Genomic DNA, 23,496 nt, shown 5'->3' with positions numbered 1-23,496 from the left:
ACACACATCTGTACTTTCTTCATATAGGTACTAGTACTTTGTTTAGGGGAGAAAGTGATATATATCATTTGAGAGGGCTGTGTAATCTGGATATTATTTGCTCTTCAGTTGTTGTGATTTCTTAATTTCTACTCTTGATTCAGGTTAGGTTTAGTAGGTTACCACTGACTACTATTCTTCTATTGAATTCTTGTTTGATAGTGAATTCCGAAAAACGATCTTTGAGTTGGAGGAAGACCATTGAAACTAGACAAGTGGCCTCAAAAGATTAAAATCGGGCTTACATAGTGCACAATGCACGTCAATACAAAATATTTGGATAGCGTCTCGGAACTTTGGTGCATGATATTGTAACAAAAAGAACATGAATAATAAGCAAGACTCTTAGGCCGAGGTCTGGAAATGAATTTAAAGAACATTGACTTTGTGTGTACCAAATAAGGTGTAAATATTTCAGGGGTAGAATTTCAATAAACCCCAAAAGTTGTGTCTTTCAAGAGCACGTTGTGTTCTGTGAACAATTCACAACCCCTTACATTTTCCTATAGGTTTTTTTTTATACTTTACTACCTTTCAAATTTTGTTTACTGTTTGAAAAAAAAACATGTTAAATCCATGGTAGGTAATTACCATGTAGGCCAAGCTTGTTTGAGTTTATATAATTGGACAACTATCAATATTTTCCCCTTTATACTTGGTAAAGTCAGTAATGCTGGACTGGTGACTCCAGGATACTTCTCTGATGCAACCTTGAAACATTTCTTTGAATGCACCGAAGGTTTCCTCAAGTGTTGATCTCTTATTGGGAAATCCACCTGCAACATGAAGGCAAATATCAATAGTGGTCTACCTAGATATGTTACTATGGAATCCTTATTAGACTAATTAGACATTTCTTGGACATAAAAAACTACTTTTACTAGTTAACACTAGTTTATGTAGTGATTGCGTTATTAATTAAACTATTTTCTATAATAGACAGCAACATATATCAACGGTTCGAATACCTTCTTCGTCAGGACTGGTATACAACTAATCATGAGTTCTGTAGGCAGTCTTTGGCAGAGCTACATGGGAGGGGTTCATTGATAATAAACTAATTTGCTCGGATGAAAGGATGAGAAAGGCTCATGCTATAAAATATATTAATAATTTTGAACATCTATGTACAAATTAAATATTAGGAGAGCCTTTTTGAAACCTAAAATGTTAAAATTGGCTTAATACTTATATACCCCCGTCGCAGCAAACCTGCATACTAAGCGAATTTCCATTTACCCGGCTTGATTTCTACTAAAATATTCCCTATAAATTTTCAGATTTGTTTCCTATTTAAATAACATTAATTTTAGTGAGTACTGTAGTTAGGTTTGCTGTTACGGGGAAGATGTTGAGGTGTGTTTTATCAATTGAAATATTGATAGCTTAGTGTGAAATAAACCAAATTGCCAAATTTGATTAAAATATATCCATAAACAAGCAAACTAGAACAGTTTATTTATTCTCCATAAGAATAACATGGGAGTATTAAATTTACAATTTTTTAATTTTTCTCCGTAGTCAATGAACATTCAAAAACACTTCAATATACTAAATTATTTGTTTTTTTAAGCTCTTCAAAATGGTCTAGAGAGAAATTTAGAAAGTTAAAGTTTTTAGGGTCAAAAATGAGAAAAACCCATTTTTACCCCGTAAAACCCCCCCATAAACCCCTGATCCCATGGTCCCATTATGCTGGTTCGCGAACTCGTTCGAATAAATGTAGGTTTACACGTTTGTACCAAATTTCATCAAAATCGGATCAATTTTGCTCGAGTTATCGCGCTAACGGACACATATATAAATATATATATATATATATATATATATATGAATTTGAACGGATAGTGTTTTTGGCCTCTGGGGACCTCAAAACGAAAAAGTAAATCGGTCCCGGGTCTAGGTCTTACCATGAGACCTACGGTAATAGCTTATTCCCTATATGGGAAATTCGCTAAAAGAAAAAAGTATCAACCAAAAGTTATTGCTAATACTGAATTATATTAGCTCCATGCTGTAATTTAATGTCAGTGGGGAGCGAGCTGGTCTAATGGTTAGAGCGCGGGACTCCAGTCCCTGAGGTCCCGGGTTCGAATCCCACCAATCACCAATGGATTTTATCTAAGTGATAATGCCGCAACCCCTAGGTCTAGCCTGAAGTAATGTGAAAACAATCCCGGGCTCGTGCCTAGCGTCCTAGGACAAAAAAAACAAAACAAAAAAAATTTAATGTCAGTATGTCAGTTACTTACCCAAGTGCATGACTCCGTCAGTAGTTACAGGACGATGTCCTGTGTTAGGGTAGGTGAGAGGGTCGCCTCTGTCACACCAGATGGTTACATTGTCATGAGTCATGCTGATCGTGATGTCATGCCAGTTACCGTCAGACACCACAGGAGTTGCTATTGTTGCTACGCTAGCCTCCATGTCTTCCCATGACCAAGTCACTTTCAGGCGTCCATCTTCCAACCCCACTCCCAAAAACTCTTTTTGCTGTAAAATTTATTAAGTATTGATTTTTTAATGTGTTACGCATTGAAATTTATTGACTAGTCTTAAGAACTAGTATTTAAGACGTTGTTAACAGATGTAGTTCTACACCTCTAAGTGTAGAAACTTATGACAGTAACTAGTAATTTTCTTATCCAGCAGGTTTGCGATTGATACAGTCACGAATCATGGCGTTATTTTGAGTTTTTTGTCTTTGAACTATTTCGACCACTATTCTTGTACATTACCTGGGCAGTCCACAGCATGACCCCGTCAGGATGGGCAGTAGAAAAGTTTATAAACAAGAAGTCAATGTCCTTCTGTCGTTGGCCTCGGCTGTCCTGGCCTCGCTTGATGGGGCTGCTAGTTGGGGCCAGCATTAGGTAGCTGTCTCCACTAAAGTGAGGGGAGCCCTTGGGCAGAGCTGCAACAAAAGTCGCTTTGTATTTATAGTTGTTGATTGAATGGTTGATATCCTTATAAGGGAGTGTTTGAAAGTTATAATTCTGGTCATTTCTAGATTTTCTTATTCTGTTAAGCTGAATTGGTTGAGGTATATTTAAAAGGTTGACAAAGTACTGGAAACTATTTCCTCAATAATTAATTGGTAGGGTAGTCAAACTAGCTGATCTGCCAACATTTTTAGCGAATTTCCCATATAGGGAATAAACTATTACCGTAGCTCTCATGGTAAGACCTAGACCCGGGACCGATTTACTTTTTCGTTTTGAGGTCCCCAGAGGCCAAAAACACCATCCGTTCAAATTCATATATATATATTTATATACAGGGTGTTTGTGAACTCTCTCGAAAAAAATCACAGGATTATTCCTTGGGTTAATACATGAATATTTTACATTATAAACATGGGTCGCCGGAGCCTCGTTTTCCGTCTGTCTGTCTGTATGTGTTTTTTATAAATAACCTTATAACTCGAGTTTGAATCAAGGTACAAACTTTAAATTTGACACACTTGTGTACTTTAACGTGGTACACAAACATGGAAAATTTCATTTTGTTGACTATAGCCGTTTCAAAATGGCGGCCATCTAAAATCTTTGACCTCAAATTACATGAAAACCACTAGAGCTACAAAAAAAACACAAGAATAACAAAATGTGGAAAATTTTATGCCAAATCAAATGACACATAGATCTTAAAGATCGGACAACAAACAGCTGAGTTATTAATTTTTTAAATAATTAATAATTTCTTTACTGGCTTTTAATTGTTGTTTATTCTTTAAAATCATCTGATCCTTTCTAAATTGTTACAACAATGTAAGACAGCTGGTTGGACAGATGATTTTGAGATGATGATCAGATGGTTTTTGGAGTTATTAGTTTTTTAAATAACTAATAATTTCTTTCCTGGCTTTTAATTGTTATTGTTTATTCTTTAAATAATCTGATCCTTTCTAAATTGTTACAACAATGTAAGACAGCTGGTTTGCCCTAACAACAACATTTAGTTTTTTTACTAGATGGTAAATGTATTAAGTGTCCTATTTTTACCTTAACTATTGAGATCTGTTTAAGGTTACGTAATGTACTCTGTATCAGATGATTTTGATGAATAAACAATAACAATTAGAAACCAGTAAAGAAATTATTAATTATTTAAAAAATTAATAACTCAGCTGTTTGTTGTCCGATCTTTAAGATCTATGTGTCATTTGATTTGGCATAAAATTTTCCACATTTTGTTATTCTTGTGTTTTTTTTGTAGCTCTAGTGGTTTTCATGTAATTTGAGGTCAAAGATTTTAGATGGCCGCCATTTTGAAACGGCTATAGTCAACAAAATGAAATTTTCCATGTTTGTGTACCACGTTAAAGTACACAAGTGTGTCAAATTTAAAGTTTGTACCTTGATTCAAACTCGAGTTATAAGGTTATTTATAAAAAACACATACAGACAGACAGACGGAAAACGAGGCTCCGGCGACCCATGTTTATAATGTAAAATATTCATGTATTAACCCAAGGAATAATCCTGTGATTTTTTTCGAGAGAGTTCACAAACACCCTGTATATATTTATATATGTGTCCGTTAGCGTGATAACTCGAGCAAAATTGATCCGATTTTGATGAAATTTGGTACAAACGTGTAAACCTACATTTATTCGATCGAGTTCGCGAACCAGCATAATCGGACCATGGGATCAGGGGTTTATGGGGGGTTTTATGGGGTAAAAATGGGGTTTTCTCATTTTTTACCCTAAAAACTTTAAATTTCTAAATTTCTCTCTAGACCATTTTGAAGAGCTTAAAAAAAGAAATAATTTTGTATATTGAAGTGTTTTTGAATGTTCATTGACTACGGAGAAAATTAAAAAAATTGTAAATTTAAAATTCCCATGTTATTCTTATGGAGAATAAATAAACCGTTCTAGTTTGCTTGTTTATGGATATATTTTAATCAAATTTGGCAATTTGGTTTATTTCATACTATGCTATCAATATTTCAATTGAAAAAACACACCTCAACATCTTCCTCGTAGCAGCAAACCTAACTACTCACTAAAATTAATGTTATTTAAATAGGAAATAAATCTGAAAATTTATAGGGAATATTTTAGTAGAAATCAAGCCGGGTAAATGGAAATTCGCTTAGTATGCAGGTTTGCTGCGACGGGGGTATTACAAGATTAAGTTATTTATTTGGTCATTGAACATGAATAGTAATATCAGACCATCAGAATAGCCAGTAATAGGCCACGTCAGATTATTAAGTTAGGATATAAAAAACATTACATATCAGGTACATGGTGTAGACATTTTTCAATTGACTAGATTAAAGGTGGCTATAACATTCAAGCTGTAAATACTATACACAAAGGAAATAACATATGCCAGTGTTTTCCAGGGTGTATTCATGTTGTGCATCAGGCTTCACCAGTAGTTTAGTAGGCGGGAACGGCATTCCCACAAGGGTTTTCTCCAAAATACCTATATTGCTAGGCAACCCCTGACGATTGGGAGCATTCCTGCCCTCGAAAATTTACGACTACACCACTGGGCGCTATATAAATCATTGACACCTTAACTATTATCTATGTTTACTACCTATCAAGCTCTTTTGAGTTTGAGTTAGCCTAGTACTCTTTAGTACTATTTCTGATTTTACCTTGAGAACAGAATGGTCCCTCCCAACCAATAGGACACTGGCAGTTAGGTTTGCTGCCTGGGTTCTTGATGCATAGTCCTCCATTTTCACAGGGAAGGTCAAGGCAGGAGACTAGGGACTCACACCTTTCCCCAGCATACTCCTAGAAAGATACATTTTAAAAATTAAAAGTTTTTCAGATAGAGAAGATTGATTAAGCATGTTGTACTGTGCATGATGAGCCATCATTTTGACTGATCAACTGTTCATAGGTAGGCAATTTCCTTTTACTACATTATCAAAGATTTTCAAGTACCTGAGTGCAAGTACAGTGAGGCTTGAGTGATGTGTCAAGCCAACAAGTACCACCGTGCAGACACACATCCCCTCCACACGCCGTTCCGTCACAGTCATCTACATTTCGGGCCGACAACACAGTTGACTCTACGAGTGCTACAGGTCGCCAGTTCAGTACCACACGGCGGACACAGCCAGTCAGCGGCACTGGCAACCCAACCACGGCACCTGACGGTAGCTGCGATAAGTCTGGCACTCCTCCTGTATGGAAAACAGGCAAAAATCTCAGTGATTGAGAACAAGACTGAGAGACAAACAAGAAGTAGCCTTTACACCACCAGTTCAGATAACTGCATTCAGTTAAACTGTGTACTGTTAAACTGATCGTTGAAATCTTTGCAAAGCAAAGTAAAAAAAATTGTGTGTACGTAGAATGAAATTTGATTCTCACCAAGAAAAATTGGATGGTCAGTAGTCAGCAAAGCTTCCCCTTGCTGAAGAGATGCAGTAGTGACTGCTCCATCCACGTAGAGGAACACCCGGTTACCATAGCGACCTGCGCGCACTAAGTGCCACGTTGCAAGAGATAACACTCGTCCACTGCGCACCACCAGTACCTCTCCATCCTTCCTTTGGCCTCCTGTGACATTCAGTTAAAAATTGACATTCCTTGTAGGAGATTTCCAATACAAATATATTTGTCTTCTCCAAAGGGACTCGTAGTTAAAGACTATTGTTGACTGGGAGAAAGCTGGTCTAGTTGTGTAGTGCAGGTCACAAAATAATCACTAATGTACAATGTCTTAATGCAACAACTCACTAGGCCTAGCCTGAAGTAATTCGTGATATGCTTCCAGGCTTGAGCCCAGACTCTAAGGAATTGAAAAAGGACTTACAAATGTTAGTTTTATCGTCAAATAATCTGACAAAAATCTTTAAGAATAAAATCAAAATTTGTTTGGGAGAATGGCCCTGCAAACACTCTTTTCATCATTTGAGAAATTTATCACCATCTTGATGAATTATTGTGAGAGCATTTTGTATACCATTATTCAAGGATTTAACACAATTTGTATACTTTTTTGTGTATATTCTTAATGACAGGTACAATCCACTCTTGAAGACAAATATTTTAAGGGATAAAACCTTGTTTACTGAGTAGACATTTTGATTGTATTAAGCAGACCCAGAGAAGGTTGAAATTATTAGGAAAGTCGATTTTGAGAAAAATGAAATAAGGTCCAACAGCTGTTGGGAATCACCGAGAACCTAAGGTGGATGGACTGAGTGAAGGGTTGCTACAACATGCCAAGATGTTGAGGTAGCCATTCCCCAACTGTATTTATACCTATACCTATTGTGATATTCACAAGACTCTTCCATGTGGTAAAGATTTGTCTACAAAGTGATGTAGGTACATGGAAAGTAAATATTTATTGTCTAGTTTCAATATGAACCAGTTTACAAAACTAATGTTGGGCTTCCAATTTTGATGAACTTACCAATAGTTTTGAGACGCAGCTCCAGTATGCCACCATGCATGGCTATAGATAGGAACGTTGTGCTGTGGGGATGTCCTGTAAAGAGCACGAGTCCTCGGTCCTGGGACGGGCGTAGTTCAAACTCTATACACATCTGATACTGATGTAAATCAGCTGGTGGGATGGATAGATACGAACGACGTCCCGTGAAGCTGATATCCGTGGGCGTTTCTTCTACAATTGAGTTGCAAATTATGTAGTCGTATGAGGTGGGGCAATCACTATACAATTTATAAATAACACAAAACCTATAATCTTTTTACACTACAGATAGGCCTGTAAAAAACACATCAAAACAAAGGTACCATTTTGCCCTGGATAAGCCATTATTTTGTAGCTTGGAAAACCCGTAAAATATTCTTTAAAGCATTTCTTGAGGAATTTATTTAACCTCTTTGCCAAAAGATCTCATAAAAATTTAAAGTGCCAAGGACTGCTTCTTGGCGGACCCCTTTGTACTTTGAGTGCCTGCGGCTCGTACTCTCCCCACATTGGCTGGTGTGTGAACATTTTTATGGCTTCCACCAATCTTTTTTTGGGTTGACGCCGTTCTTCTAAATACAGTAATAATATCCAGTTCCCTATTGTAAACCGACTCGGAAAGCCCCACTTCGATTAATTTTGAAATGCTTCCTAAACAGTCTATCTGTTTTTATAAAATAATCATTATTCTAAAAAAAAACGTTTCCACAGCACTCTGTATTTTATAGAAAATTATGTTATGATGGTATTTTGATACCTTCTTAAACATTTTGTAGTTGCATGATGCTGTATTCTTGCTTCAACGTATTTTGTTTCCACATCTTCTATCATTTTCCAACTTTGTTTGGATTCTGTTTGAATTTATTATGTTTAAGCTGTTTAAGTTAGACAATTAAGTTTTACATGTACATCTCACAGTTTAACAATATGACTTTGGAAACATCAAAGCATTACGTGGACCAAGCTGTCTTTGATTATTGAGCATTTAATAAACAGTCCTGGCAGAGGAGAGAGCTCATCTTAGTTAGTAAAGTCACACAAGGCATTTCACCCCTTTAAACGCTCACGCTTCTTTCATATTTGGTTAAAATATGCCCATTTCCCAGTTGCATCCCTTCATATTTGGTAATAATGAGAAAAATTACCTAGTACCTATGTTATAAAAGAATGAATGTTTCTCGGAAATAGTATAAAATACGATAATAGTTCATAGAATACGAGGGTCTATTATTCAACTATAAAGCGCTACTTCTGTACCATATTACCTTTCTCACAAAACTGGCCAGTGTGGCCGAAGGGGCAGTCACACTGGTAACTTGTTTCTAGAGGAACACAGGTAGCTCCGTTAGAGCAGTTGTGTTTGCTGACATCGCAAGGATTGTAGCGCAGAGCACACACCGGACCAAACCACCCGTCCTTACACAGGCATCTGAAATTATGAATATAGTCAAATAAATCTTCCAACTTCTTTCATTCGTTTAGGCCTACTTGTTTCCATAAACCTAAATGCTGTTTGAGTTCAAACTCCTAAGACAATCGGTTTTAAAGTATATTTTTTAAAACTTAAACCTTTTTACTGAATTTAATATTAAATAAGTCTGTAAAAAAATATATTTTCAATACTTACGTGAACGTTGCACCCTGGTCTAGGCAGGCTCCTCCGTTAAGACAAGTAGTATTGTGACAATGGGAGGTCCCACACTGTCCCACGTTCCGTCCCACAATGGCTTGGGACCGCACTTGTCCCACACTCACGCTGACTCGTCCCGCACGGAACTCCACCCCGTAAATACAACCCGTGAACCCTGTGTGCAGTGGAAGGTCGTGCGGCAGGCCAGTGAAGTTAACAAACTTGTGACCTCCTGTAAATCGAAACTTAAGTAACTCTGGCTTGGTTGGGAACCCTTCAGAAATATTTTGTAATGGTGTTTGTAGTTATTTATTTAAAGTTCATTGCTGATGATGGTGAGTTATAATAGAATTGCTAAATATGACACTGAAACACCAGGTACTGGTACATATTATAAGGCGAAGACGAATGGAGGATGAGTGTTGAATGAAATGGTAGCCTTGTTACTGCGTAAAATCTGTTGGTTGATGAGTTACGACTATTTATTGAAAGGTCAATGATGAGGACAGTTAGTACGTTCTTGAACTATGAAAAGTTTCTACATTTTCTCAAGATCAAAACAGTGTCATTCTGACTAAAGCCACTCACCTACTAACACAGTTGCTGCATCTACCCCTAGCTCAACTTATGTTGTTTAATGGTTAAATGTGCAATTTGTAACAATGTGTATTTCTATTAACCGAATGCTGATGGAAAATACTAGCAATAACGTTTGAAACAACATAAAAGACTTACCATTGCCAAAAATGAATTTAAAAAAGAGTACTGGTAATAACTACGATTGAAATGTAGATCAACATTACCAATGTATACAACAGATCTTGTGTTGAGCTCAGTCATGTGACCGGGCGATGTGCCAGTGACGTTGTCGAGGTTGTCTACCTGTAGCCAGGCCTGTCGTCCGCTACGGCCTAGCTTGACCATGTGGACGGCTCCGGCCTTGTTGACTACAGCTCTGGGAGTGAAGATACGTCTCGGACCTGTCAAAATGTTTCCCCTTTTAGACAAAGTAGACATTTTACAACTACTGTATTGCAAAACATAAGAACACCCCTGACTTAGGAGTAATCAAATGTACTGATGGGCTGTCGATAATTGTAGGTAGACTGAATTACTAATTTTAATTCAAATGTGACATAAATATTGAAAGTTTAACATGGTATGTGTAAAACAGATTTTTGGCATACTAAAACAGAGCAAGTGCTTTTAGTCACAACCATAACTTATTGATTGACCATGCATCTGTTCACCATTGCCTTTGTAATGAAGAATGTTTTATGCAATGAAATACTTATGACTTATCTTGAAGCCCAATGGAAGGATAGCTTACCTGAGCCTAGATTCCACGTCAGGACGATGTATCCCTTGATGTAACTGACAGCTAGATGGTCTGATGAGGAGTCATGGTCGTGTTCTTGGCCGACAAACAACAGCAGAGCCACTTGATCCATAGACTGGGTTACGAAACGAAACCTGCCTCCATTCAATATTCATCAATTTCACACTATTAATTAATTTTGAAATAGCATTAGGATTTGAAGAACTTAAAACTGTATGAAAATGTAGTTTTTTCTTTCAATTCCATTGGCATTTCCTAAAGAAACCAAATAGTTGGAAGATCTTATCCCTTTACTGGCTTACTCCCTTACTCCCTTGAAGGCAGTTGAGGTAAAAAAATACATGAAAAAGTTTATATTACTACTTCTACAAAACAACCATTATAGTTGTATTTTACAACCTGTCCTCAATTTGTTGCCTTGTAAATGAGTCAAGTCTCTGTCATACCTAAACTCAAAGTTGTGTTGCATTGCTCCTGGGACTGGATATGCGGAGAATGACGCCAAACCTCTCACTGAGGATGTATACAATGGATGGCCAATCTCCAAATCTGCCAATAAAAAGAAACACATCATGGGCATGTAAACTTTCGGTTATTCCTCGTGTGAATAGGTGCTCAGTGTATTGTTGTTAATATTTTAAAAGGTTGGCTGAGTTCACTCTTAAAATTTAGCATACGAGGTGGTTATCTCAAAAATACTAGCTGCTACATTATCAATTATATGGCGTTTTTGTTTGGATAGTAGACTTACCTCAAAGCAAAATGGCTCACCCTAGCACAAGAAAGCTTAACTGTTAATTGTTTAAATATCACCATAGACAAAAATAATCAAATATAGACCTTCAGTCGTGCTGGGGTTACCATAGGTTCTGGCGCACACCGCTGGGAGCGCCATGTAGTTATGGCGTATGCACTAAATAACTACACAGCACTCCCAGCGGTGTGCGCCAGAACCTATGGTAACCGCAGCACGGCTGACAGTCTATATTTAATTCTTTTTGTCTATGATATCACTTAGAGCATTTTCACGTCAGGAAGATTTGAGTTTTTCTGTCCCAATTTAAACCTTCCTTAGGGATGTAACTTACAGCTTTGTTATGTAAGTTTAGTAATCACCTGTATTTTTATATTCACAAGCAATAGAGAAACGTACAATACCTTTTTGACAAAACAGTCCGTGTTTGCCAAATGGACAGAGACAGATGAACCCGCTGCCAGGGTAAGGAGCGCAGGTGCCGCCATAGCGACAGGGATTTGTCAAACATACTGATTGCTCACACCTAGGCCCCAAGTATCTACAAAACAAAAGCTTGAAATTAGTATACAAGACACAATATACATTGGTTGATTTTGAAAATTTTGAGGATGAAAATTTTTTAATGCACCAGCTGTGTGGATTTTAATGAACTTATTTGTTTATGCTTATCTAATAGACACAAAAACCCAAACTCTTTTAAAACAAGTCTTTGGTGGATACTCACATTAAGGGGTGAGCTTAATTAGATAGAATATTAAATATCCTGCAGTTTTAAAGTTTTACCAAGGAAAAATGATATCTGTTTTACTGGGTTAGTGCAGAGGTGAGTGGATTTACTAGTAAGATCCTATGTTGTTTTCACGGTTTGTATTGTCAAGTTCGTAACAATTTTTGTCTGGTTTGATGAAAATCATGTTTACACAAAAATATAGTTTGCACATCATAAGTTTGCTTACTCTAAAGATTTGTAGTGATGAGAGTACAGAAAAACTTCACTTAACTCGACACACTGTGACTCAAAAGTCAACAGCTGACATGGTGCAAGTCTAGCTGGATCTGTCTTACAATTGTGTTTGACTTTTCAAATTTTAATTGTTGAATATTCAACATTTCTTTGTAGATTCTTTACTTAATATGTAAAAGTACTCATGTAAGTAATAAATCTATTTGTAAAAATTAGTATGTCATGTATCATTTATTAAAACCCATTAAAAATGTCAATGTTGTATACAGGGTGTCCATAAAAAACGTTTCAGGACTTTGGGAAATGAATCCCCATACTAAAAGGAAGAAAAAAGTTTATGGGAAGGTATGTCCGAAAATGCATATTAACCCAGATATCCGCCATTTTGTTTTTTATACAAAAATATTTTTATCTGTGAAGTTTTTTATTCGACGATTATGAAATTTGGTATACATGTTAATATACACAAGACCTATAATAGAAAAAATAATAAAGTTGTTCCGATTATAAATTTCAAAATGGCGGCCGTTTGAATTTTTCTAACTTAAATTAACTCAAAAACGGCTAATTCTATGAAAAAATGTCATACTTTTTTTTAGCATTTTTAATTTCCTATCAAACAATACCAAGATCAAAAAGATCGGACAAAAGATAACTGAAATATAACGTTTTTTGTGTAAAAATAAGGCAAAGTTAGTAGAGGAACCCTTAATTTTTGCCTTATTTTTACACAAAAAACGTTATATTTCAGTTATCTTTTGTCCGATCTTTTTGATCTTGGTATTGTTTGATAGGAAATTAAAAATGCTAAAAAAAAGTATTCTTGACATTTTTTCATAGAATTAGCCGTTTTTGAGTTATTTAAGTTAGAAAAATTCAAACGGCCGCCATTTTGAAATTTACAATCGGAACAACTTTATTATTTTTTCTATTATAGGTCTTGTGTATATTAGCATGTATACCAAATTTCATAATCGTCGAATAAAAAACTTCACAGATAAAAATATTTTTGTATAAAAAACAAAATGGCGGATATCTGGGTTAATATGCATTTTCGGACATACCTTCCCATAAACTTTTTTCTTCCTTTTAGTATGGGGATTCATTTCCCAAAGTCCTGAAACGTTTTTTATGGACACCCTGTATAACTTCACAATCTCTAGGTCAACAAATTGTCAAGTTAGTGAGGTTCTACTGTATTGTAACCCAGATATTTACCCTGAGGGACATAAACATGTCCAAGAGTCGCCCATCTCAATACAAGTAGAGGAGCTGCGGCAAGGATTGGAGAGACAGGCGAGTGACGAACATTTGGAAACCTCCAACATGTCGACTGCATCAGAGTATATCTTGCGACTCTCTCCATCTACCTGCATTATATTAGGAATTTTAATAGGGTTTGTTTTGCATCTCAATCCACCTGTGATACAGCTGATGGTAAAAAATCTAAATATTTAAGATCTAAATAACTTTCTCAATTCTGGTACTCTTACTCGATAGATCTATCTAACTTATCCCACATCCAATCCTAAATCGAATGCATTTTTGTGAGGCATGATTGGTACTATGTTGTGATAACCCCTATATGTACTCTAAATATACGTGCCAGGTTTTAGGCACCTCCACCTGACTGTACTTTCCGATTGCTTTAGCGGCCTACATACCAGTATAGATGAAGTAATCGTATTAATTTATCTGCTCCCTCACCTGGTTATTGTATTGCCATACCTGTAGTGCTGTCATACAGCCAGTGATGCCTTGTGTAACAGGTATATCAAGGGATGTAGTGTGTGGAGGAACTCCTCCAAGGTAGAGCGTAGGTTGGTGAACGCTCCAGTTGACCGCTCGGCCACTCAACGCTCGCTGTTCGCCGCTCATTACCAAACTATCGTTGACTGCCAATGAAGCAGAGCAATGCTGATCCCCGATCGCTCCTTCTACTTCCAGCCTAGGCATTGGACAATTTCTTACATTTGAATAAATATAGTAGTGAATTGCCAATAAATTGATATTGAAAGACAGTATGGTGTGTTGCAAGATGTTTTCAACAAGGAGAAAAACAGTATAAGAATAAGAATATCTTTATTGTCATTAAATACAAACAAAAGTACAATAGACAACGTCAAAATAAATACAAAATTTCTATGGATAATAATTGTATACAGAACAATCAATATGTCAGTTTTGTTCCTTTTCAGTTTTGAAATAAACCATGTTATGTAATATTTGTATCTAAACTTTTATTCTTTTTCAGAGAGAATGGATTTCCTTTTGACAAAGTGCTTCTGAAATGAAACCATCAGTGGTAAGCTTATTATCGTTACTATTTTAAATCATTATTCTTTGATACCTTTTTAGTTATCAAAGAATAATGATTTAAGAATGACTTACTATACCACAAGTGTGAGAAACCTGTTGCTGGCACACCCATTGTTCTCAATCCAGGAGTTTTATAAAATCCCAAGTAATATTATAAGTAGCTTTTTTAAGACTTGAGTGATGTTTTGCAGTTTGCTTTTTATTTATTTGGGTTTGTAGTTAGCTGCATGGTGTGATTTGTTAAGATGCAAACTGTATATTTTCTGTACATTTTCTTTTTCAAAGAGTCAGATTCTTGAGCTACTTAACATTCGAGCAAATGTGAGTATAAGCCTATTTTGCGTGCTGTGTTTGCTTGGTTTTTCTTAGGTTAAGTTTTGTATAATGATTGTATATATTGACAATTGTATTTTTTGACGATGCCCATTGCATTTTGTACAGTGCTTAAAGGAAAATAAATCTCATTTCATTTAATTGTTAAAATCAACTGTTAACCCAGAGGTTAAAGTATTCATTTTGTACAAAAGGTACAAACAGGTTGTTGGTTGCTATTAGAGAATCCAGACAACTACAGAAGACTAAACCAAATTATTCTGGCTAAACCAGCTGATCAGTAGTAACAGGCTATGGATTGAAATGCTGGTCGTTAGGTTGTTGTAAGCTGTGCATTATTCTATAAGTTTATTTTTGTAATGTACCTACCGTTTTTGTGAGATTTATTTTGATGCATTTCATTTATCGAAATGAGTATTGGCATAGAGTAGGTACTTTGTACATCCAATGTTTTATGTGTCCAAAACAATCGTACTGCTAATAAATTAATAATTCTTCCAGGTGACGATAAGCAATATATTTTTTAATTGAATTGGAAAAGTAGTAACCCTCATAAATATCCAGATCAACGGGGATGTAAATCGGGTTAATGAAAGTACACAGATAGAATTAAATAAATTTAAAGAAAGAAAGTTATCATTATTTTAAAACTATTTGAGTACCCCTTGTATTCATAACTAAGCCGTAAGCCCTATAATACAAACTGCTGTCCGGATTTAGTAGTCTGCAGTAAAGAGATCTGGATTATTCAGGGTTTACTGTGTGTTAATAGCATGTACAAATATTTAATCTTACAGTGTATAAAAAATAAAATAAATACCGGTAACACAATTGCAGCTCAGTGTCTAGATTATGATTGAAATTTCTTAACAAATTTCTCATCCAATTATTACACTACCTCTTATAATTATAACACACCTATACCACTAAACATTTTCAAACAAAGAATACTATTTTTATGTTGTAACTTACATTGCACTAATGCTGAGTTTGAACCCAGTGTTAACGTACTCGTGGAGCTCACTGAACAACATTGTCTGGATGCCGCAAGTGAACACAAACTTAAGCAGTCCATTGTGTAGGTAGACAGCCATGTAGATATATGGAGTAGTTCTGGAAACAAAACTGATTGTCAGGAATTATAACATTCAACAGTTTAATTTGCGTTAAATCGTCAAACTCCATAATTCATTTATTGATTTAATATGCCAGATTTTATTTTAAATTTCCTCATCTTATAAGCACAAAAAATCAAATTACTTTTAAATGAAGTGTTTGGTTAACACACACAATACATGTAAGCAGAATGTATATCAGTAAGCAGAAAGTAGGGGGAGAGCAAGCTGGTCTAAAGGTTTGAGCGTGGGACTTCAGTCCCTGAGATGCCGGGTACAAATCCCACCAAATAACCAATTGATTCTATCTAAGTTAAATTTTCTCAACCCTTAGGTCTAGCCTGAAGTAATGTGAAAAATAATCCCGGGCTCGTGCCTAGCGTCCTAGGACAAAAAAAATACAATAAAAAACAAAAAAATAGTAAAATGTCTGATTTGAGGTGCAAATCCACAGAGAATTCACCCATTCTGTCAACTTCACCCAAGCTGTCCAACGTTTATTTTAGGCGAGCTTCTTTCACCAAACATAGGTGAACTCATGAGATACACTTCATAGGCTTCCAACCATTTAAATCTTATATTTGACAATAAACCATTTTACTCTTGTGTCTGAATCGACGGAATACATTCAAGATTTAACAGATTACTGAATAGATGAAGTATCACTTAGTGCATCTTCCTTACATTTTTGTAAAACATTTCCACCAACTGACCTGGCGTAAATAAGTAGCCCAGTAGGAGCCAGGGTGCGAAGCACTACGTTGACAGTAGAACCGCTTGTGTTGGCCAATCTGTGGGCCAGGTAGGAGTGTCCCGTGAAGGCTGCATCGTCAATGTCCTCCTGAACATCACACCTAGTTCCTGCCCAGCCTTGCCTGCATCTGCACTGTTGTGATGCATCACATTACATAACTGATGATAAACCTGACAAGTGACGTTTTTATAAAATAAGTTACAAACATATGTTTACACCATTTACAGCTACATTGCAAGGTATGCTCAGTTAAACGCAGAAACTAACCGTTTATATACATCAGAAACTAAGACTGGTGATAAATTCAAACCTTGATATACAATTGGCCAATCTGGACCCATTATTTTAATCACATGACATAAAGTGTCTACCTGTTACTACTAAGAACATTTACATGTTTTCTACATGATGAAACATTTAGTTATATTATGGTTCAGTGGTTCAAAATAGGAAAGTAAGTGTCATACTCTGTCTACTAATTGGACAAATTTCTTTAATTAGTTAGGAAATTTTTATCATCACCACGTTTGACAAATACCATTCTCCTTTCTGCCAAGAAGGTCTTTGCACCTATTGGATTGCAATGAACTAAACTCAATGAACTAAAGTCGATGAGCTCACCCTTGGTCCACTTGGGGAGTAGAAGCAAGTTCCTCCATTGAGGCAAGGGATTCTGCTGCAGTCGTAGGCTACCGTGGTGTCTGCAGGTTCTGAAGGCTCAGTAGTGAGGTAGACCGTGCTGTTGGGCAACTCGGACGAAGCTTCAGTCGATGACACTGTGTCGATTACATCCTCTGTTGTTACAATTATCGTTGTTCTTGGTGTAACCGTATCAACCAGAAATGGTTCCGACGTGTCCTCAACAGTAGACACTGTAGTATCTGCACTGAAAATCGTTGTTTCACTATCTTCAGTGGTAGAAGCTCCTGAGGAAATCTCTAAAATCCCACTTGTGATTGTTGTTTCAGTCACTACCTCATCAGTGATTGTCGAAGGTGTTTCTGTCTCTGTTTCGCTCACTGTTGAAGTAGATGTACTTTCTTCTGGTGCCACTGTTGATTGTTCTGTCGTTTCATCCGTTGTTGAAGTTTGTGATTCTGTTTCTAAAAAAGTGGTGAAAAACTCAGTAGTAGTGATAAATACTTGGGTGGTTGGCACAAGAGAGGTCGATGTTGAAGACGGAGTGGTGGTTGGAAGCGCTGTTGTCGAGGGTCGGACGTACGAGCAATCCAGGGTTGAGTCGTTCAACATCAGACATTCGCAAAACTGACCGGTCAAATCAGGGGGGCAAGAGCATGAAAAACTGTCAACTCCGTCGATACAAGTTCCACCATTTTTGCACCTGCAACAGAGTAGAGTTGTACTTTGAACATAAAACAGTATGGACAATTTGAAAAAGTAGAATTCAATAATATTGGACTGCAGTATTCTAGAGATAAAAGCAAGTAAACAAATTAAATTCTTTTAATGAGTAACCTGGTCCACTTATTACATGTTATTTCAGTTTTTGCTTGACACTGCAAACTCTTTGTTTTCTTTTTTGTGGATTTAGGCAAATTATTTAAGAACTTGCATAAGATGGATTTTTAGTGTAAATATATAATTTGTGAGAGAGAAAAGTCTCTTATGTTATTGTAGACAAGAGTTTAGCCTAGAGCTGAATAGGCTTGAAGAATTCAACTGTAGTTGGTCACAATGTACAATTACCCAGGTCCTAGAAGGCACTCGTCATACTGATACTGACAACGGTCCCCGTGGTAATCTGGAACACAGTAGCAGACACTGGTGTCGTCTTCTACCAGACACAGGGCTTCATTCTCACAAGGGTTGGCCGGACACATGGACAATACAAGGTCACAGTCCTTTCCAGTGAAACCTATACATAACATTTAGCATCTAATATTGTACTTTGAAATACAGTTAAACCATTTAACTAATTATAATTATTATAATTATTATGATTATTATAGATAATTATGGTAGAGACTCACAAACTTGACTTGATGAGGACCAAAAGGTGCCGCATTTGAGAAATGTGTCTAAAATTTCCAAACTAAGCCACAATATAGAACATTTTCTTTTTATTTCTTATAACCATTACTATAATTAACAATTGAGATGGGGACGCCACCTGTTTATCCAAACCAAAGGATCATTGTAGAACAAAGAATATATCTATATAATATTTCTGTTATTAGATACTAAGTTTAACTTTAAAAGGAGATATATCACTTTTAAAATCTCATAGTTATGGTGCTGTTTTTCTAGCTTTCTGGTTGTGAGATACGCGGGGCATTGTCTAAATGTCTGCAAGTGGTCCAAATATCGATGGCATTGTACTGTGTAACTATTGAGCGACTGAATTATTTTAGTTTGCATTTCTGCACTTTTCACGCTATCTTTGCATCAGGATCATAATCTCCAGTCATCTGGCAATGAATATCGTCATTGGATCGTCTCTTGTAATCAAAACACGTATCACTGACCTTACCTCGGACGCGGCAGAAGATTTGATTACTTAAACATTATTTTTTAAACACACATCAAAGCTTACTTGACTGCTACATAGGTGAAATTTGTGTCATTTTATTCAGAAATGATGCCAGTAGATGGCAATGAGCCTCTTTACGATGTACAATAGAACTACGGATTTATATGCAAAACCGGCCCTTTCTTAAAAAAACCTCCCTCATATTTATTTTTTTCCCACACAGTAAATAGGACAAACGTCTATAATAGACTACCCTCATCCATTTAAGATATTAATATGGATGATTTTTTTGTTGGGGGGATAAAAACATTTTTAGTATTTTTACTTGTACAATTAATTTTAGTTCCATGACTGATTTATCATCCGGTGATCATTTGATGTAATTGATAAAATTAACAATGTATGAAAAGAGCTTACCAAACAAGCAGGCACAAGAGTAAGACGCGTGCAGATCTATGCAGACGGCGCCGTTTTGACACGGACTTGACGAACACTCGTCTATTGCCACCTCGCAGAGTCTTCCGGTCCAACCTGACAAAAACATGATTATTTTATTCGCTCTAAGTTAGTTTACATCATCATCATTGATTGCAGCCCATCTGCTAGTGTGCTGATAATCCTATGATAGCTGATGATAGCTATGTTTTTTTCATACTCTCTAAAAAAAAACCCCTCTTCTTCATTTTGCTGTAGATGTTTTCCTTCCAGCGTTAAGTCATCTTTTACGACATCTTGCTCTTTCTCGTTCCTCCAAATCATCTCCAAAGCCTTGATGAAGTCTTCGCTAACTACTGAGAAGAATACACTTCTAGAAGAATACTCTAGATTTTACAAAGAAAAGCCTACTTGCACTATTCAAAGTCAGTGGTTAAAGCCAATGACTGAACGATAAATTGATTTTCTTACATTTCATGCTTGTCTTGTCCTACCAAATATGTATTACTAATCTCAAAAACTTGACAATGTTGTCAAAACCAGCCTGGTCTTTGTTCAGCTTGGTACATTTTATATTTTATTTATATTTTTACTTCAAGCACATATTCTATCAGTAATGATTTATAAAAGATTGTAAGAGTAAATTAACTTTAATTCAACCGTGAAAATTATAAACATTTTAGTAATTGTTTGTCTATTATCTTATACTGCAAGCTGCAAGTTGGTCACAAGCTATTATTACTTACCAGGAGTACAGAAGCAAGAGAAGGAAATTCCGGGTCCTTCGACACAAACACCCCCGTTATGACACCGAACATCTTCTGTACTGTTACACACTGCTATGTCCACCTCGCAATGTGTGCCTTGGAACAAAACCAAACATTTGTCATTGATGATATTTTACAAGGGTGGCAAGAAAAGAAGAAAACCGTACCCAAACCTTCTGCCTATTCTAAATATAACTATCTTGCATGGACTTAAAAATACATTGTTTAAGTTAAACTAATCGCTTATCATTTTATATGTGTATTATTTTATCTTTACGTAAGACGTTTTGGAAGCATTTTTAATATGACAGCAAAAGCAGGCCAGGGATACAGCAAAAGCTCCATGTTTAGGGATATTTTATTTTTCAAGGTGATAATTCTTTCTCCTGAAATTTTGTGAAGAGTTTAAACAGCTTCCTCATCCACTCGAAGACACCTTATCAGGAGTTGATGGAATAAACCTTCTTTGTCAGAAAAAAGAACTTATCAACTACTTTTGCACTGAGGTGGGTTTCCAGGGGTTGAAGTAGTGAATGGTTGACAATTTTGTAGCTGTGCTGCAGTTTTACAGACTATGATCAATTAAGCTAATAATTGCTCTTTGATATCTCTTCCATGTGGGTTCATGGCTCCTAATGGGATTAAATCATCACATTGGATTTAGCTTTGTGAAGGGATAATCTTATGTTTTCTTTTCTCCAAAAACTGATTGTAGTTTTGAGTTAAATCCCAAGACAAATATTGAAATATTATTTACCAGAGTATCCAGGGGCACACTGGCAGGAGTAGCCATTAGCAGCGTCCAGGCAGGTGGCATTGTTGTAGCAGGGGTTGGAACTACACTCGTCCAAGTTCTCCTCACACATTTCCCCTGCAAACATAACAATGCACTGTAGGATCTAAAAACATGTACTTCAAAATGTATGCAAGGATACTTGTTCGTGTTATAACATTTAATTGAAATCATATCAAGAGCGTTACATACCCACAAAGCCCTCAGGACAGGTGCAGTTGTAGGTAGCGACTCCATCGTGACACACTCCCCCGTTGAGACAGGGAGAAGACCAACACTCGTCCCAGTTGGTCTGACAGTGAGCCCCCGTGTAGCCGTCTATGCAGTAACAGGTGAACGAGCTGTGGAGATAGATAATTGTGTTGTTAATTAATTCAGCCAGAAGAGGGATCAGCCAAAATAGGACCATTCTTAGAATTGGTGAGATCTCAGGCTATTCAATATGTACGACAACTTATCTTGTGTCTCAGTTCCTTCTTGTTTCTTTGGGACATGGCAGACTTTTCAGCAGTTGTTTGAAACTATCCAAGATGGCCGCTAGCCTCCGAGGACTCTTAATATCATATACTAGTTATTCTTACAATAAATTTTTGATCTCACCTTTTCTTTGGCTTCAGCTGTGGAAGCAGCTCATATCAAACTTTGTTAACATCTGATATTGTATATCACAAATCTTGCATATTTCCATCTCTACTATCAACGAAAACTAAGCCCTTCACTCAAAATCCTTAATATGTGTTGACCTTTAATTTTCATTCTTAAAGAAATGTTCTTTTAAGAAGTTGTTACTGTAGGCAATTTCTTTTCTAAAGACTTTCAAAGTGCTAATCAAATAGATAGCCTACTGCAGTAAAACGATAAAGAAACTTACCTATTAAGGTCATCCATGCAGATTCCATACAAGCAAGGGTTGCTGAGACAAGAGAATCCTGCTGTTGTAGTGTCCAACAGTAACCATACGGCCACTAGGAGGCCAACAGACCATCGAACCATCAGGCATCACCTCCACACTACTGGCTCCACACGTTCAACCTGAGAACAAGAGAATCCTGCTGTTGTAGTGTCCAACAGTAATCATACAGCCACTAGGAGGCCAACAGACCATCGAACCATCAGGCATCACCTCCACACTACTATCTCCACACGTTCAACCTGAGAACATGAGAATCCTGCTGTTGTAGTGTCCAACAGTAACCATACGGCCACTAGGAGGCCAACAGACCATCGAACCACCAGGCATCACCTCCACACTACTGTTTCCAGGCGTTCAACCTGAGAAAAATGATTTGAACAGAGATTTGAGGATGTTGGCAGGTTAACTTGAAACTGAGAGAGAAGTGAGGCTTTAGTCAAGCTCAACAAGAGTAAACTCAGGATCGTGATGAGACCTCTAACTGGTCTCTAGGAAAATGGGCCTTGCAGAAGAAGGAGGATACAGCTTCTGCCAGGAGCAGAGAGAAATCAATTGTATTCTGTTAGAAAATTGTGTGTGTAGTGTTTGTTCCTAATTCTTGGGAGTGTAATGAATCTGGAAAGAAGCGGGGGCTCAATATATCTTGCAGTACATTTAGGAGTAATAATTTGTTTAAGGCAAATCACAAATACAAAAGACAAGACAAATCTGTTTGACAGTCTCCACTAACAGACCATGAGACCACAGAAACATTTTTCATTGTTAAAGGACCGATAAAAATAATCTCTGTGTCGTTAAAAGAAATAATTAAAGAGCGAGAAAGAATGTAGTTTCATTAATCGAGAATATATCTACAAGGAAAGTACACATAGACTACAGTTAGCTGTTGCATATCTAAGATTATTTGTGAAAAAGATTACTACATGAGATGAATACAGTATGACGATTTTTACTATTTTTTAGGTAGCCTACATCTCATAGTTCATAGTACGTTTCTCTCCCTACTAAAATCCAACCACTCTACAAACCAACCGTGCACTATATCGTTGTCACTGTTAATGATTAACTTTTATGACAAGCTAGATCGATTAAGGTTGTAAAGATGACAGATGTGTAAACCAATCTTGTTGTTCATTACTTCTTCAATGGGAGGCGTTTCCCCAATTGGCGGATCGCTGAACCGCCCGCAGTCCCCATTGTAGCAGCGATTGTCAAAGTCAGTGCAATCGTCGTAGTTGAAGCCAAGTGGTTCGTTTCGCAGTTAAATGTAAGAATATGTATTTGTATCGCTTATGTATAAGATGTAATTAACCGCGGAAACGGTAAATCTGTCTTATCAATGCATGTGTGTGTGTAGGCCTAGGTTACCGTATGTCCTTCACGGCCTTGAAGAACGTATCCATACGGCATGTGTCTAATTTAAATAACA

The 23,496-nt window shown here is 36.6% G+C and overlaps 1 protein-coding gene across 1 annotated transcript; it reads right to left on the bottom strand.

Annotated features, from left to right (window-relative positions):
- Positions 1-632: 632 nt before the first annotated feature.
- On the bottom strand, positions 633-22,189 carry LOC128999531 (protein eyes shut). Its single transcript, XM_054426099.1, has 24 exons — positions 22,026-22,189; positions 21,347-21,495; positions 21,119-21,232; positions 20,341-20,457; positions 19,577-19,690; positions 18,376-18,544; positions 17,290-18,010; positions 16,628-16,800; positions 15,772-15,912; positions 13,876-14,095; positions 13,366-13,517; positions 11,585-11,721; positions 10,873-10,975; positions 10,418-10,560; positions 9,891-10,067; positions 9,085-9,319; positions 8,723-8,886; positions 7,437-7,649; positions 6,386-6,574; positions 5,954-6,195; positions 5,659-5,800; positions 2,778-2,953; positions 2,292-2,532; positions 633-815 (listed from the first exon to the last, which is right to left on the bottom strand). The coding sequence occupies exons 1-24, from the start codon at positions 22,145-22,147 to the stop codon at positions 655-657; spliced, it is 4,515 nt and encodes a 1,504-aa protein (XP_054282074.1). The 5' UTR covers positions 22,148-22,189; the 3' UTR covers positions 633-654.
- Positions 22,190-23,496: the final 1,307 nt, after the last annotated feature.

This window comes from Macrosteles quadrilineatus, unplaced genomic scaffold, assembly GCF_028750875.1.
Source record: "Macrosteles quadrilineatus isolate MER2022 unplaced genomic scaffold, UCM_ALF_1.0 Scaffold_8__2_contigs__length_117827958, whole genome shotgun sequence".
NCBI classification, from domain to species: domain Eukaryota; kingdom Metazoa; phylum Arthropoda; class Insecta; order Hemiptera; family Cicadellidae; genus Macrosteles; species Macrosteles quadrilineatus.
Note: the sequence above shows the minus strand (reverse complement) of the source record. Positions and strands in the feature narration are given on the sequence as shown.